Raw genomic sequence first — 18,361 nt, forward strand, 5'->3', positions numbered from 1 at the left:
GTTTGGTGTGGTGCCACTGCGTTCTGTTGCGTGCCCAGTCCTCTCAGTTTGTTGGGTTGATGCCTCCCTTTTTAAGATGTACTTTCAGTATGTCTTTGAAATTCTTCCGCTGCCCTCTGTGAGCCCTTCTTCCCTGATGTCACGGAGTGTGGGGGAGTCAGGGCCCTGCACCCCTTACTTCCTGCGATTCACCGTGACTCTCACCCAGCCAGTAAAACAGAAGGTTTATTTAGACAACAGGAACACAGTCCAAAACAGGTCTTGCCGATACAGGTTCATATTAAGAGTGATCACCAGACTCTTCCTCCTCCCACTTAATGAACTCCTAGAACAGTTTGTGATGTCATACATTGGACCATTCTTATGTTAGTACCGAGTAGGGTTTATTAAGCAGTACCACATGAATTGCATTTTGAAAATGAACAGACAAACAAACAAAGGCAGTGCTTCCTTAGATTATAGATATTTTATTCAAATGTTACATTGACAAAAGACAGAGAAAGTAAAACCTAGAAATCTATCAAGGGAAAAATCATTCAGAAAAATAATCCTGAAGAATAAATTCTCTCTAAGGTCTTTACATATGTTATTGAACAATGAATTAGTTCCTTATAAACTGCTTACACAAAGCAAACCATATAGTGTTATATTCATTTGGTGAAACAGCATTGGCTGCAGAATAAGCAAGATACTCTTGTCTTAACTGTGATGGAATAAACCCGTACCCTAAGTCACAGGTGTTAACATGACCCAGTCACTGTACAACATTAAATATTTAAACATGATTCACTTTTCAAAAGGCTACAAGCTGAACCAATGGGAAGGAAATGGCTACGAGTAACTAAATCAAATTGGAATGATTAAACATTCTAGTGTCCTATCAACATCCCTTCCCCATGATGGCCTGGTTCAATACACTCATGGCATCCAGAGACTGGCTGGCAGCCCAGGCCAGGATACTGGCGGCAATCAGGGATTGGCTGATGTGAGTGCTCTTTTCTGTTGATCATCTTCTACACAGAGGCTGAAAACTGGAGTCTGGTTCTCACCTGCTGAAATCTCTAAGCAAGACGGAATGTTCTGGTGAGAAAAGCAACAGCTGAAATTAATTTCTTTTCGGGAGGTTGGCAGTTTAACATTTGCACTCTAGACTCACTCTGGGATTTAATGGATATGGGAGGAACTCACTGTAACTGCAATCACCTAAAATATTAATTGCTTCAAGTCTCATTCAAAACCAGGGCAAATTACAACGGGGTTCCCAAGCATGTTTAATGGTCACAGGGACTCATCATTAGATCTGGTTGGGAGTATTCCAACTAAACGGTTATTCATCAGAAAATGTTGATTCGTCAAATCCAAAATGTCTTGTGGAAAAATATCGGTTGTGAAGAAACTTTTGCGGGGAACATCTCTGAGGTCCATCATGGGGGGGTGGAAAAAGGAGAGGGAGAGTGACTCCCACCCCAAAATAGCCAATAGCCTATTGCTTTGGCCATTCCCCTGGGATATGAGAGACTCAGGTTCAAGTCCCTGCTATGTCTCAATCAGGAGCAGGGATTTGAATCTAGGACCTAGACTACACCTAAAACTGTGAAAAATTTCATAACATGCGTGACATACTTAGGTCAACCTATCCCCCACTGTAGATGCAGCGCGGTGGATTAAACAATTATCTTGTCGACATAGCTACTGCCTCTTGAGGGGGTGGATTTACCACAGCAAAAGAAACTGCCCTTCCGTCACTGTAGTGTCTACATTACAGAGCTACAGCGACGTATCTGCAGAGCTGCCTCTGTGCTGCTGAATCACTTGTAGTGTAGACATAGCCTGGGTTCCCAGAGGAGTGTGTGAGGGCCCTACACACTGGGCTGGTGGCTACTCTCGGGAGGGTGCTCTCGCTCACTCTCTTCCACCTCCTTGTGGTTTTCACACAAAAACTGAAAAGGTCTTGGGTTTGTTCCAATGCAGAATGAAAACACATCTTGGAATTTCCCATAGGATGGAAATATCATTTATTGGCCGGCTTTTCCCTTCACACCCTGACTGTGCATTATAGATCACCCTGTGACATGGGTGATTTGGAAAGGGGAGAGACTTCAGAGGAGTTCAATGAAACATTCAATGGCCCCGTTACTGGGAGGGAGTATAAACCCCATCCAGATGTTGGCAAGGAAAGGGGTTAACCAGCTCTGGCTGTGGGGATAGGAAGCCTGACAACAGTTTTGCTAGTGTAGATGGGCTCTGAGAGAAGGATGTGCTGTGTAGCGTTGGAAACTGTGTCTGCAAGGGCGGGTCAGGAAGAAGGGTCTCTAGGTTGAGGATGGGATGTAAAGGAAGAGAAGAACTGCGGGGTTTCCCTCTCTAGAATTTGTCTAGCCATGCTCTAGAACTTGCTTTGTACTTGGGCTCAGGAAAAACCCTGTTGTTTTTGTCCCTGAAAGGGACAGGACTTTTTACATTTATGCTGTTTTGCAATAAAGCAAACCACAGAGGTGTTTAAACTCCACCTAGGTGTGAAGAGCCTTTTTCTCCTCCAACCAACCAGCCTTTTGATCTCCTCAGGCACTGAGAGTTTTCCAGGACAGTTTTAGTGTCCTCATGAGCTCATTTGGGAGTCACCGTGTGTTACAGCTCAGCTGCAGGACACTGGGTTCTGCACAGTGGCAGATTACCGCACAAGCCAACAGGGCCCATGCCCAGAAGCCCCGGCCAATTTGGGGGCCCCGCAGGAGCACTGGAACTCTGGTTCCACCCCCTGCTGCTCCTTCCCTCCCTGCTCATCTTCTCCCTGAGCCCCTGCCCTTGGCCAGGCCAGAAGATGGAGCCTGGGGTCGGGAGAGTGTATTGCCCCCGCGGTCCTCCGTGCGGTGGTGGGCAAGCTGCTCACCCAAACCCCTCTCCCTTCCCCCTGCCACCTCTCTGCGCAGAGCTGGCCCAAGCCCTGTCCTCTGCTCCTCATGGAGCTGGCTCGAACCTCTCCCTCACCCTGCATGGAGCTGGCCCAAGCCACTCACCTAAGCTCCCTCCTCCCCTGTACAGGGCTGGCTTGAGCCCTGCCACTCACGCCCCTGCTACCCCCCACCCCCGCTTTGGAAAACTGGTTGTTTGTCCTGTTTGCTCTTGCCATGTTGATCAATTGACAAGAGCAAATGGGACAAATGACCAGTTTTGCCAAAAAAGTCGGGATGTCTAGGGCCAAAAGGAGGTGTATAGTCACCCTAGGCCAGAGGTCCCCAAACTTTTCAGTCACCTCCCCTTTTCCCAGTCTGTGCCCCCCTGGGAGCTGGGGCCAGGAGCGGGGCCAGAGAAGGGAGCAGGAGCCAGGGACCATGGTAGGACCGGGGCTGTAGCTGGGAGCAGGGCAAAAGGCACAGCTGGGGCTGCAGCCAGGAGCAGAGCCATGGCCAGGAGCAGAGCAACAGCTGGGGCCAGGGGCAGGGCTGCGGGGGGCTAGAGTGGACCTGAGGGCACAGCAGGGCTGGGTGGCGCTCCCTGCCCACCCCCTGTGGGGGCTGACCTAGGCCCCACCACATCTTCCCAAGCATTCCTCCGTGTCCCCCTTAGGGAACCACTGCCCTAAGCTTTGGCAAGAGCCTCCCAGTGACCCTGGGCAGCTGTGGGTAGCCCTGGGGCCTCCACCTGTCCTGGGCAGGTGGGGGTGTGCATGAGAGCAGCCGCCATCCTGAGTCCCTGCCCCAGCGTGCACCACCCAGGGCAGGTGGAGGGTCTGGGGCTCCAAACAGCAGTCCAGGCTCCCATGGCAGCTCTTACCAGGGCCCAGCTTCTAGCCAGGCCAGGGGAAAGGGCCTTGAGGGACGAGGAGGAGCAGAGGGTGGGGCCCTGGTGAGGGGAAGGGCCCCAATAAATCTTAATCCTCCTCTGGTTCTGCATGTGACTCTGGATCATTTCTGGATGCAATTTCCCCCTCCCTAAAGTTCTACTGACCTGAAGGATGGACTGGAGTTCGAGAGAATATAGCATTATCCATGGAGCAAAGTGCCTGGGCCAATAATCATCTTCATCCTCGTTGTCATCATCAACAAATGTTCTCCAACAGTAGCTATAAGCTGGGTAAATGGAGCAAATCAGTCATGTGCTGAAGGAGGTATCAGTGGACTCAGTATACACAAAGGTCAGTTAATCACAAGGGAGCAAGACTAATCTGAGTCATGCAGAATACTTCTGCTAGGCAGGACCACCGGAGGACACTACAGCACTTGGGCCTCATGCTCTCCTGGCCTTTTCCATCTTTCTGTCCAGGGAAGGTCTCATTAAACCAGCCTTGCAAAATGTCACTCACTTATTCACCTGGGACAACAAAGAGTCCAGTGGCACCTTAAAGATTAACAGATTTATTTGGGCATAAGCTTCCGTGGGTAAAAAACCTCATTTCTTCAGTTGCATCTGAAGAAGTGGGGTTTTTTACCCATGAAAGCTTATGCCCAAATAAATCTGTTAGTTTTTAAGGTGCCACTGGACTCCTTGTTGCTTTTGTAGATACAGACTAACATGGCTACCCCCTGATACTTGTCACCTGGGACAAGTCATTTATGTATTGAGGAGAGAGTAAAATATCATCTATTTCTTCATGATTAGTAGCAGCAGCACACTATCAGTGGGTGAGCTGATTTTACTCTGGGTGTAGATTAGAAAAAAACTGCAAAGCCACACCCTTACATTGAAATACAATACTTTGTTCTCAAATGAAACTGAAAGATGGCAGACGGACTGCGCCGGGAAGGAGGCTGGTGTTCTCTGTTTATTCCCTGAACAGACCACTAGAGACAGCGGCAGTGCCACACCAGCTTCACCCATGCACACAGCTCAGCAGTGTGCCTCAGCTCTCAGTTCCCACCTCTAGCAGTAAAAAAGGGCCTTGACTCTCAATGGCTCATTCATGCCTCAGCCTCTCTGCTGAGACAAGGGGATCAGCAACTGCCAGCAGAGAGCGAGATTTTAGTGATTTTTATCTGTACTGCTAGGAGCTGGACTGCAAACCCCAGCACATTTCAAATATGTCAAAAAATGGCTGTCAGCTACTGGCTTTTGGTCACTGACACTCAGGGGAAGGTTTGAAACCAGAGACCTAAAGGGGAAAAGCTCTGAATCCCATTGCGCTATCCCCCAAGACTTGGGGCCAGACTGGAGCCACTGACCTAGAAGTGAAGAGATTCCAGAGTCCTTTCTACAACCTCAGTGGAGCCATCTGTGACCAGGGCTGAATTAGAACTAGTGATCTAGAGGCAAAGTGCCCCATGTCCCATCTCTATCTCACCCAGTCCCCATAACTCCATGAGTCATTACCTGGGAGGTCCATGACTCGGATGGTCACTCCAATGTTCACCAGGCTCCGTAGACCCTGACGATTGGGTTCCTCTTTGTGCCAGTAGATCCGTGCTACATAAATAACTAGATTCACATTAGGCTGGTCCTTCAGGAAATCTCTGATTTCCTTGCAGCAGTCCCCACAGGGACTCCAGGACATGTACCAGGTGATGGAGCAGTGGGCAGAAGGATCAGATCTTTGCTCCTGAAAGACATCTTCCAGGAAGTGGATTTCAGCATGCTCTGTTCGAGTGCTATGGCAACACCTCTGCCAGGGCCTTTTGCTGTTGCTCCACTTGATTTCATAGAGCATGTATTGCACCCTTCGAAGGACACTTGGGTCATAACTGTCTATAAATGTCTCCTGGGATATCTTCCCCCTGAAACATGAGAAGATTCCAAAGAGTAACTGACTGCAGCTTTATCGCTAAGAGCTTGCCAGTCACAGAAAGTTAAAAATGAGCGGGATGGGAAGGAGGCACAGATAAATGGAAAGGGAACTCACAGAAGGATAGACGGAGATTCAGAGATAGTGATGGGAGAAAAGAGAGATGGGGAAGAAGGAGAGTTAAATCTAGTATTACACTGATGAGAGGGGAGTGAGATCTGAATCTTTCCAGATCCCACTTTGCCTGTAAATCTTGTGGAGGATGTGAGTATGGAACTTTCATTCTCACCCCTGTGTGATGCCTCTGGATACATGATCTGTGGGAAAAAGAATAGAGTCACCTTGTGCACAGAGAGAAACATAGGGGAAGACAGAAAAAGGGAGGCCTCCCAATGCATCCTCCCTGGGACCATGTGACCTACAATTGTTCATTCTCAATGGACAATTCCTATTTAGTACTGATGAATATTGAAGAAGTTCCTTGCTAATGTGCAGTGTCCTGAGGATAGTGAAGGTGATAAGGGATCATCCTGGTCCCAAATACGGCCATTAATTTTACCATGTACACATGCGGGAGAATGTCCATTACTTGTTAAGTAACAGATAAATAAATAAATAAATAAATATCTAGGACATTATCCAAAGCTCATTAAAATCAATCAGACTCATGCTCTCAATTCTGTGTATAACTGTATGATACTACCAATATCCAAAGAGCTGTTCTTTAATTTATTTTTATTTTACTTTAAATGTGGATTTTCCCATTAATATTTTAAAATAAACTTAATAATCATTATTAATTTATTTTTAAGTTGATATTTCCCAGGAGATATAGCTATGTTATTTCTGTTTTGGAAGAAAATAACATATTCTTATTTTCTTGTTATTTTCTTTAAGAACCTTAGAAAACAAAACGAGGGAAACATGGCTCAGGAATATTGAGAACAAACTTTTTAAAATGTAGGACACATTTAAAATTTTCATTACAACCTAAGCACCAGGATTTAATAACAAAATCCCTGTGTCTTTGAAATTCCTCCATCAGCGCTTTCTTCTGCCACCATTTTCATGCCTCAATCACTTTCAGCTCAAACCTGAAAGCCAAGACAGTGGCACGCAAGGAAGTTCAAAACATGCTGAGCCATGCACAAACACGTATTCAACTAGAGCCTGGACCAAAGTCTATTGAAATCAGTGAAAAGACTCCCCTTGACTTCCATGGACTTTGGTTCAATCCAGGGCTTAATTTGTAATGAATGAGGTGCTGGGACTCAGCCCCGCAAGCCCCGGCACAAATTAAGCCCTGGCTGGGTGGCCAGAGAGCAGCGGTTGCTGGCCAGGAGTCCAGAGGTGCCAGGGCTATGAACTGCCATTCCTAGAGGTGCCAGAGCTAAGCCCCGGTACAGATTAGGCTCTGGTTCAGTCCCATAAGAACACATATACATATATTATACTACTTAGTTACACTGAGGCAAGTTTTCAAATATAGACAAGCCCATACAGACACACACAAACATATTTGCATAGACACACAGAAAAATCAGAACTGTTTATAGAAAGAGGGGGCCAATGGGATATACTAGTAAAATAGAAATCATTGTTATAACTTTGAAAAACCCAGTATATATAGCCACTACAATGTAGTACAATCTACCTCAGCTTTAGCTCACCGTTTGTCTTTGTAAGAAGTATTCTTTTAGTACTTATGTAGGAAAATCATTTTACTGTCAGTGATTTTGTTTATCTTTGCTAAGTTAGAAACTAAAAACACATTTTAGATGTAAAACACACAGAGACAGACAGCTCCAGCTTGTTTACCATGTATGTATATCTTATATACATAGAGCCACAATAGCCATACAGATAGGCATACATATATACGCCCATACAGCTGCATATACATATATTCACCCATAAATTGATATAGACATTTGCACACATAAATGCACTAAAATACTGTATAGACACACACACACACACACACATACACACACACACTTACTTGCAAACACATACACACACATATGCACTAATGCTGCAGCTTTACCTCTGTTCCAACCAGCAGCCATGGCTTTCTCTCACTGCAGCTTCCGAGGCTGTTTGTTTTACTGGTGTATTTTCTCCCTTTCAGTTTCTATTCCTCTGAACAGAAACCTAAGAGCATTTTGCAAAGGGGAGACTCCCTGACATGCTGGGACACATTGCTAGTGCGGAAGCCAGTTGTATGCGGTCAGTGAGGTTAGGCTCACAGTATTGTAGAGGCTAGACCTCAATACTGATGCAAAATAGTTATAAATAAATTATAATGTACTCTTACGTTTGGTCATTACAGATTTGCCTGCACCTTTATTACATTTAAAGAACTACTTATAAGTACTTTGATTTACATGGGGCTTGGAGAATAATAGCTTCTATATTGATATTTTAGTTGCTTGTTTTATTAAATGAAGTATTCTGGCTACTTAAAGAAACTCCTAGGAAATTTGTTCTTTCTAAGACCCAGGCATGAAAAGCTGGAAGGGGACGTCTCCCCCTTGTTAAGGAATGTGAAGATAATCTTTCTCTAGACTCTTAAAAGAGAAATGGTGTACAAAGCATCTGACCACAAAAGCTGAGCCAGGAGCCTCTTCTTTTAACCCTTCTCGCCTTCTGGAGCAAAACGTCAGTTTTAAGCTCACACAAAGAATTCCAGCAGTATCCTTATCATAAACTGATTCTGTGGTTAAACTCTCTGAAGTCTTCATGTAATTTTAAGGGAAACCCGTGATTTAAAAAGTGGGAGTCATGTCCCTGAATGGGGGAGAGACAGTTATTAAGAGACATCAAGAGAGAGACAGTTATTAAGATGTGGCCCCTCCATTGCTTGTTTCTTTAAATTATGAAATTTAGTCATTTTGGGAATAAATGTGCTTGTTGCTCACCAACTTGAAACCGCCCCTTTACCCCACTGTGACAAATTGGATTTATCACGGGCACCCAGAGGTGTGGCGGGAATGGAGGGGAGATTAGTAATATTTAGTGCAGGGGAAGAAATACATCCTTTGCCACAACACTGGCGTTGCTCCCTGCGTGGTAAGGCAGTGTAGGCCCAGAACTGCCCTTGAAATTTCCCCCACTCCCCAGAACACACAGCAAGGAGGCATCATAGAGGGCACTTGTGTAGAGAGCAACCTGCATAGGGCACTTGTCAGCTGGCCTCAGCAAGCAACTGGGTAGAGACTGTATGATCTATAACTAGGGTGACCATATTTCCCTATGCTGAATACGGGACACCTGGTAAAATTATGTGTATTCAAGCAAGTTCAATGGCAATCAGTCAGAACTATGCAGTACTAATGTTCAAATTAACATCAAGTTGACTGAGCCCCTGTTAAAAAGAAATACTGAGTAGTTGGATGATTTTTATTTACCGTCTTATCTTTAAGGCTTTAGGGTTCACATGGGGAGAGGCAACACACACACACTCCCGTACACCTCTCGCTCTCCAACCCGACCCTTTCCTGCAGCAGGATCCATTGGTACTGGGGGGAGAAGACACAGAAAGTTCAGGACAATGTGCTCATTTTTAAGAAAAAGTCAGGACGCATGCAGGAGGGCTTAAATACGGGACTGTCCCTTTAAAAACAGGACGTCTGGACACCCGATCTATAACAGGGGCTGGGATCCTCCAACAACCTCTAGGGAGGTTTCTTATTATGATATTCGTGTTATGGGTGCGAGAAGAGAGAGAATTTCACTCAAAACTTGTGGTTTGTTTTTTCAGCCACAGCCTTGTTTCCCTTGACACTCATCCCTGTGGGTCACGGAGGACGGCAGTGGGCGTAGGAGCAGTAGCCAGGAGCAGAACCCAGTTCCTAGTCCCTAACAGCAGCACAGTCACTGGTCACTGATTCCATCCTTGGCTGCCAAAGAGAATATTTCACAGCCATCCTCAGAGAAACACATTTCCCAACAGCCACCCCTCCATCCCTGAGGTTCCATAGCTGATCTATAATTCATTCTGGGTCTGGGGGGTTCATGATGCCATTTAACATCTCATGGGTCTCCCCTAAATTCTCTCCTCATTCTGAGTGAGTCTGTTCCATGGCTGAGCTATATCAAACTGGCAGTGTCCACTGGAGTTATATTTGAATAGCAAGGTTAACTGGTAAAAACTTGTAAATAACACTTACTGGATTACATAATTGTTACCTGCAGTTTTCATATAGTTCTGAAAGTTTAACAGGAGGATGCTTGTTTATTGGTGGAAACTGTCAGTGCTGCTATAGGGGAGGGCAGGATGCCACCAGCTTTTCTTTCTGACCCTTATCACCATAGTTTTCTGGCTCTCTTAAAAGACCAATTGTTGGTCCTTGGTTGTGTACCTGATCTACACCTCAGTTATCACCCTCTTTCTAACAGCCTATTTTTGGGAGATTAGTGAGAATTCATTTTGATCGTTCTTTCTCTATTTATATTTATATTACATATATATTTATATAGTTCTCTCTATATATTATCATAGTGCCTAGGAGCTCCAGTTATGGACCTGGCTGTGCTGTATGGTGTATTCATAGGCATTTCTATGGCCTCTCATCACCACAGTACCTGAGTGCCTCACTTACAAGAATACAGCTAACCTCAGAAACCCCTGGAGGAACTTCAGGAGACAGAACTTTTCAGGGGCTGGTCTATGACTGTGGAATGAAGGCTCCCAGGAACTAAAGACTGTCTCACACCTGATCACCTTCCACTTTAAGTGCAAGGTGCAATTCTTTGACTTTAACATAAACATAGAGGGGTGTGTGTGTGTGTGTGTGTATGAGAGAGAGAGAGAGAGAGAGAGAGAGAGAGAGATAATAATATGGTTGAACACTCACACACACACACATATATATAGGCACACACACATATATGATAAAAAAAATCCAAACAAAACACTCCTCTGGACACGCCATTTTCTGCTGGGGAGAGGATGAGAGAACAAACATATGACCGATGTTAGTTAAATTGCTTAATGCACTACTGGGAGATACTCAGTGATGAGGAGAACCTGTATAAAATAGAATGTAGGGAAGTATTATCCCTGTTTTACAGATAAGGAAAATAAGGCATTAAGAGGTTTAATGACTTGCCCAAGGCCACGCAGTCAGTCTGTAGCAAAGCCAGGGATACAACTCATATCTAGTGACTCCCAGTTCTGCACTTTAATATGTAGGAAAATAACTGCAGGATTTTCTGGAATCCTCTGTTTTTCTGAACCACTTTCAGGCTGGCTCTTGGCACTGAGACAGCTCCGGTCTCCTTGGATGATGACCTGCTCCTGGTAATGGACAAAGATCAAGGGTGACATCCTGGTCTCATTGAACTCAAAGAGACCAAAAGTGTTTATCCAGGTTGATTTTCTTTATTCTTTCAGAAGCCTTTGATCCCACAGACCACAAAGTCTGTGTGTCTCTGGTGGAAACAGGTGGGGTGACTTCATCGTTTTGTTTTTAAGCCAAGACAGAGTTGTGTTGGTTGCCTCTGGCCTGTGGAAGCTCTCTGTGGGCAGCCACAAGGTTCTGTCCTGTTGCTCCTTTTGTCCAATGAGGCTGTGAGAAGAGACAGTGAAATAATTTGCATGGTGATGACATCAACATGTGGATAGCACTCAACATGACATCTCTTTTTAATCTGACCAGTGAGGTAGCTTGATTCTCTCAGTGTCTGGCTGAGACTGGGATCTGGATGGCCCTAATATGTAATGTACATAGAGGAACCACTCAGCTGGCACTATTCACCAGCAGGGGCATTTCTCTCTATAGTGTACAGTGGAAATAAGCAACTCTTAAGTCTGAAAGTATTGAGCATTACTCTTGGAAGTCTGATGAGAATCCCATAACAGAAGGATGCACTGTAGTTAAAATATGATCCTGACAATCAGAAATCCTGGTTCTGCCACTATCATTCAGTGAGACTGTGGGTCACTTCACCTCTGTCACTCAGTTTCCCTATCTGTAAAATGAGAGTAAAGACACTTACTTTTGTAAAGCACCATGAGATCTGTAGGTGACATAATCTAGGTACCATAGAGAAGATTTTGTAATGCATTACCAGTGGGCTAAAAGTTATGAGGAAACTTCCTCCTTCTTGATTTCCACCTCTGGCTTCTTGCAAAAAAACGTTTTAGGTGCGTAACACCGAAAGAGGGTTAAAAGCTGCAGAAATAGGCACCTCTCTGCAGGTTAGATTTAGTCACTTATCTGTGAGATAAGGGTGGGATTTAGCACATCAGCTAATCTCATCAGCACCTCAGATTGGCTAGTTTAGGGGGCTCCCCTACCTGGCGTGCTGGGTTTTGTGGATCACAGACTAAGGCGCCAGTCTCATCCCATGGACAATTTATGTCCAGTGTTTGTTTCTGTGAAGAAAATGACTTTTGTTCACTACAAACCTGTGGCCTTGTTATAAACAATGTCTCAGAAGTGAAAGGCTCCATAGCCCAGGCCCCCAAGCCCTGAGATTCTTCCAGTCTCTTTTGAAACAAAATAAATGGTTACCCAAGAAGTCCATGACTCTAATGATGACTCCATTCATCACCAGGTCATGGAAGCCTTAATGGCTGCATTCAAATTCATGCCTAAAGAAGAACTGTGCTACATACATTTGTAGGTTCACCTTCAGGTATGTCTTCAGGAACAATACCCCAGACTGAGAGCATTCCCAGAAAGGACTCCTGGAGAGGAACCAAGTGATGGAGCAGTGGGTCAAAAGATTGAGAGATTTTTTCTTGAAGGCATTTTCCAGGAAGTTGATTCCAGCATGCTGGGTGCTGGTGTTTCAGCACCAGTTTCTCCATATTTCGGTGCTGCTGCCACACCTGATTTCATGGAGCAGATATGTCACCTTGGGTCATAAACCTTCTTGATATACCTTTGGTTGTATCTTCCACCTGAAATATGAGAAACAGTCCAGTGAGTAATGTTCCCACATAGCTAAATCTAGGGGCCAAAGAGAGAAATGCAGAGCCAAGATGGAGGGAGACTGAAACAGAGAAAAGAGAGATTTGGAATAAAAGTGAATGAGGAAGACTATCTGGTGTCCTTCATTCCCCACTCCTTCTGGTACCATTGATGGGATTGGTCAGGTTTGGGGATATAGAATTGTCATTTTCACCTTTGGATGGTGCTTTCTGCCAAGTGACCTATTAGAAAAGATCATTAGAAAGTCAGCTATCATCTCGTGGCAGAAACACAGAAGAAGAGAGGAAGAAGCAAGCTCTGGCAACTCTGCCTTTTTGTGACCATAGAAATCAATTGCAGGGGTCTCATAACCACCTGGTCCTAACAGATGACCCACATTCAGTGCTGCTAAATAGGTTGCACCTCTGACATCCCATTTGATATACTCCTTGGGTAAGGGGAAATACTCCTTAACCCCAATGCCGGTGATCAGTTTAACCCTGGATATTAAACCACTAAAGAAGCATCATATTTGTGACCCCACGGTAGCCTCCACTGGAAATGCCAAGGTCAGGGCAGGCTGCAAAAGGGAGAGCAGATACTCCCAAGACTGGTAGGTAACCGTGAAGATAAACTCCCCAGGCAGTCACAAACTGTGCTTCTAAACCCCCACACTGGTTATCAAGAAGAAAGAAATCACACGGCCTCTTAGTGCATTCCAGTTCTCTGGCTCCCAATCAACACCTAGGTCCAGTACAGAGGGAAGTTATTTTAAACTCTGCTCACATATACCAAATGTTCTTCTGACCCCAAAGGACCAGCCGCATTACCAGGTCAGTATAGGTTTGGATCTTACCCAAAATACCACACTGCCAGTCAATCCTTTAGTGTCTAAAACTAAAGGTTTATTATAAGGAAAAAAGGAAGAACAGAAGTGAGATGTTAAATGGTAAAACAGTCACATACATACAAATAATTCAAAGTCCGTATATCAGGTTCCTAGCAGTAATGATGAGTTTGCTGGCTTGAAAGTCCCTCTGGAACACAGCCACAGCTTGGATGGGCCATTCAGTCTTTTTTCAGAGTTCATTTTGTAGCAAAGTTCCTCCAGAGGTAAGAAGTGGGATTGAAGACAAAATGGAGATGATGCAGCTGCCTTTTATAGTCTTATGCCATGCAGCTTGTGCTTTGATTCAAACACAAGCTGCCCAGCACATGGCTTGGAAGCCTTTTCTGTCCATAGGTGTTCCCCTGCATGCATTGCTGAGTCATAAGGTGTATCTGCTTTCTCTCAAGGGGTCAATTGTATAGCTGATGGTGCTTAATGCGCCATCAAGCAGGCTAGGCAGAGCTGATGCCAAATTGTCTGGGGGTGTCACCCAGAAGCATAGCACAAGTTTGAAATACAAACATACATACGTATCTATAACTTATAGTACAAAGGTGATAAACAAATATATACACAAGATCATCATATTTGTCAAATCATAACATTTTTGCAGATATCTTACATGGCATATCTGACACAACTCATTGCAATTTTATAGTATTGGTATTCATAATATGCTAAAGTGTCCCTGAGATTCCATATAGCATCACAACATCCTCGTTATTACTCAAGATACAGTTAGGCCCAGAACCTCAAGGTATTCAGGCACTTAACTCCCATGGAGATCTGTGGAAGTGAGGTACCTAGATACCTTTGAGAATTTGGCCCTTGGTGTTCAATGAACTGTCTGTTGTTATTTTTACTTTAATCCCAGACGAGAGGCTTCTGTCAAAGATACACCTGAAAATTAATTACATAATTAATTATTAGCTCTGACAGCCATGAGCTGTGATCCACATCCAGGTGGTTGCCAGAGCTCTATCCATTTAACACTGAGGCCTAGGCTACACTTGAGAGTTACAGCGCTATTGGTGGCTTTACAGTGCTGTAACTCACTCCCCATCCACACTGGCAAGGCACATACAGCACTGTATCTCCCTGGCTACAGCGCTGCTTGTACTCCACCTCCACGAGAGGAATAAAGAGTATAGCGCTGCTGCTGCAGCGCTGAGGTACCAGTGTAAACAGGGAATAATCTTAGTATGCTGTGACTGACCTCCAGAAGCTTCCCATAATCCTTTTAAGTGAAGATTACTCTCTTTGTTTTGTTGTGAACTCCGGGCTCCAGAGCTGGTTATCAAAAAAACAAACACAGCTCCTGTTTGCTATGAATGAGCAGAGGCAGAGGGGCTCCCTTTGGAACGCCCACAGCTAGTGTTTGCTTGAAGAGAGGGAGAGGGAGGGGGCTTGAGGAAAGAAGCAGTGCGGTGGGCAGGCGGGTGGGAGGGAGGGGGGGTCTTTTTCGGCGTGGCTGCTTATCTGGTCTGTTTGCTTTCAGTGAGTGAGAGAGGGGTGGGGGAAGAAGGGGTGTCGGAACTTGCAAGGCAGGGTGCTGACACGGTGTTGGCTCCAAAAATCCACTGTCTCTCCCCCACACGCTCCCTGTCACACTCCACCCCACCCCACCCTTTTGAAAAGCACGTTGCAGCCACTTGAATGCTGGGATAGCTGCCCATAATGCACCACTCCCAATGCCGCTGCAAATGCTGCAAATGTGGCCACGTCAGTGCACTGGCAGCTGTCAGTGTGGACAGATTGCAGCACTTTCCCTACACAGCTGTACGAAGACAGGTTTAACTCCCAGCGCTGTACAGCTGCAAGTGTAGCCATACCCTGAGGAAGCACACTGACAAAGGGGGAAGTTTCGTGCCCTCAGTCTGATGGAGGGAAGTGAGGACATCCCACAACAGGAGCTCTGTTTGTTAGACATGACTTGAATTGTTTTAAGTTACTGCACCATGTTCTCCTTTTTGATTGCTTCATTTTTATTTTATTTTTTTCCTTTAGAAATTTTGCCACAGTTGATAATAATCAATGATTTGTCAATCATCAATAACCAAATAATTGGTAGTCATTTTAAATTACAATTCTACATTCAGTTTCCGCGAATTAAAATTTGTTTAATAAGAACATGACAACCTGTGTCCAGTCTGCTAATGGCCTCCTTTCCTCATAATTTCAGGGGATACTTATACTCTTGTTACCTTTCTTTCTTCATCATTCCAGCCATTATCTTAGGTTATTTCCCAAGTGCCTTGTAATTTTCCAAATGTCTCACCACCTGAGTGTGTCTTGGTATTTATGCCCTTGTTTTGGTCATTTGCATTCATTATATTTCTTGCACACATTTTGCAGTTGATACATTACTAAAATATCTTTTACAACAGCTTTCCAAATCTGCTGCGGGTTACTGCACAAATTCCAGTCTTCAAAATCAGCTTGAGCTTACCTAGGAAGCCTATACGCAGCTTCCCGGCAAGCCTTAGAATCTTTCTTGGCCTATCTTTACGTGTCAACAAAGTTGATCATAGGGTTTGTGCAGCTGACTTTTTAACCTCTTTGCATTGAAACATGAACAAAAGCATCTTCTTAATATGATCACAATAAAATATGTCATAGGATCCCACAGTGAGAGAGGGGAAAGTTCTATTAACTCATCCACTTCATCTCCTGCAGGAGCAACGGGACAGAACCTTGTAGCTGCCCACAGAGAGCTTCCACAGGCCAGAGGCAACCAACACAACCCTGCCTTGGCTTAAAAACAAAAGGATGAAGTCATCCCATCTTGCAAGGAATGGAGAGCAAAGCATTGCAGAGGGCTTTTCATTCAGTCCTATTTCCTTAAATTTACAAAACTCTCACCTCGTTTAAGGAGCTCAAGCTGCCCTATGTTGGAAATACACTTTTCTCTAAGGGTATGTCTACACTACGAAATTAGATCGATTTTATAGAAGTTGATTTTTTAGAAATCGATTTTATACAGTTGATTGTGTGTCCCCACTAAGCGCATTAAGTCAGAGGAGTGCGTCTACAGTACCGAGGCAAGTGTTGACTTTTGGAGCGTTGCACTGTGGGTAGCTATCCCACAGTTCCCGCAGTCTCTACTGCCCATTGGAATTCTGGGTTAAGTTCTCAATGCCTGATGCGGCAAAAACATTGTTGCAGGTGGTTCTGGGTACATGCTGTCAGGCCCCCCTCCCTCCCTCCGTGAAAGCAACAGCAAAATATCGTTTCTCGCCTTTTTTCCTGGGTTACCCGCGCAGACAACATACCACGGCAAGCATGGAGCCCGCTCAGCTCACCATCACCATATGTCTCCTGGGTGCTCTGACAGATGCAGTACTGCATTGCTACACAGCAGCTCCTTGCCTTTGCAAGCTAGCAAAGACGGTTAGCAGTTGTACTGCACCGTCTGCCACCATCTCTTGGTTGCTCCTGGTTGACCTCGGTAAGGTGGTCGGGGTGCCTAGACAAAAATGGGAATGACTCCAGGTCATTCTTATCTTGAAGTTTTGTCTAATGGAGACTGAATCCTGCCTGGTATATCATGCCAGCTGGAGGCTTCTGCCTCAGGCTGCTCTCCCAGCCAACAGCACCACACGATCGCACCTACCCCAGCCTACCCCTTGCTCCCATGATTAAAGAAGCCTGGACAGTAGTAAGGAGCAGTTCAACTATAGGCTGAACAAGTGCAGAATGGTGGTAGAATGTGCCTTTGAACATTTAAAAGCTTGCTGGCGCTGTTTGCTGACTAGGCTGTTTGCAATTAGATTAGAAGAGCACAGCAAGGCACGCTGCACATCACAGAGGCTTTGAAAACCAGTGTAATGTCTAGCCAGGCTTCGGTGTGACAATTGTGTGTGTTTCTCCTTGATGCAAACCCACCCCCTTTCTTGATTTTAATTCATTGTAAGCCAACCCTGTAAGCCATGTCATGAGTCACCCCTCCCTCTGTGAGAGCAATGACAGACAATCGGTTTCACGTCATTTTTTTGCAGAAGACATACCACGGCAAGCATGGAGCCCGCTCAGATCACCGCAGCAGTTATGAGCACTGTAAACACTATGCACATTATCCTGCAGTATATGCAGCACCAGAAACTTCAAAAGCAGGCGAGGAGGTGACGGCAGCGTGGTGGCGAGAGTGATGAGGACATGGACACTGACTTCTCTCAAAGCATGGGCCCTGGCAATTTGGACATCATGGTGCTAATGGGGCAGGTTCATGCTGTGGGACGCCGATTCTGGGCCCAGGAAACAAGCACAGTCTGGTGGAACCGCATAGTGTTGCGGGTCTGGGATGATTCCCTGTGGCTGTGAAGCTTTTGCATGCATAAGGACACTTTCATGGAACTTTGTGACTTGCTTTCCCCTGCCCTGAAGGGCAAGAATACCAAGATAAGAGCAGCCCTCACAGTTCACAAGCGAATGGCAATAGCCCTCTGGAAGCTTGCAACGCCAGACAGCTACCGGTCAGTTGGACATCAATTTGGAGTGGACAAATCTACTGTGGGGGCTGCTGTGATCCAAGTGAGACAAACATTCCAGCAGGAACAGCCACCTCTGAATGTCCCCTTAATAAAATTCCCCTATTTCAACCAGGTGACCCTGGGAGTACATCCAGGAGAGCTTCACTGAGATATCCCTGGAGGATTTCCACTCCATCCCCATACACATTAACATACTTTTCCATTAGCTGGGAGAGGCCAGGAATGGAATAACTGGGAGCTCCCTAACCCCAGCATCAGTCTGCTGGGAGATGCTAGGGTTACAATAGCTGGGGAGATTCTCTGCAACAATTTGCTGTCCTTGTACACTGCCATAACTTCTTTA

At 45.3% G+C, this 18,361-nt stretch overlaps 1 protein-coding gene across 2 annotated transcripts in view; it reads right to left on the minus strand.

Annotated features, from left to right (window-relative positions):
* Positions 1-477: 477 nt before the first annotated feature.
* The window catches only part of LOC120407049 (C->U-editing enzyme APOBEC-1-like), a 32,741-nt gene continuing 14,857 nt past the window's right edge, over positions 478-18,361 (minus strand). For both annotated transcript variants that reach the window (XM_039542389.1, XM_039542394.1), the window contains exons 2-6: positions 7,764-7,856; positions 6,006-6,033; positions 5,308-5,708; positions 3,949-4,070; positions 478-1,080 (exon numbers count right to left, since the gene is read on the minus strand). In XM_039542389.1, coding sequence (XP_039398323.1) covers positions 970-1,080; positions 3,949-4,070; positions 5,308-5,708; positions 6,006-6,033; positions 7,764-7,785 — 684 coding nt within the window. In that variant the 5' untranslated portion in view covers positions 7,786-7,856 and the 3' untranslated portion in view covers positions 478-969. The remainder of the gene's footprint in view (positions 1,081-3,948; positions 4,071-5,307; positions 5,709-6,005; positions 6,034-7,763; positions 7,857-18,361) is intronic.

Source organism: Mauremys reevesii, linkage group 1, assembly GCF_016161935.1.
Source record: "Mauremys reevesii isolate NIE-2019 linkage group 1, ASM1616193v1, whole genome shotgun sequence".
NCBI classification, from domain to species: Eukaryota; Metazoa; Chordata; order Testudines; family Geoemydidae; genus Mauremys; species Mauremys reevesii.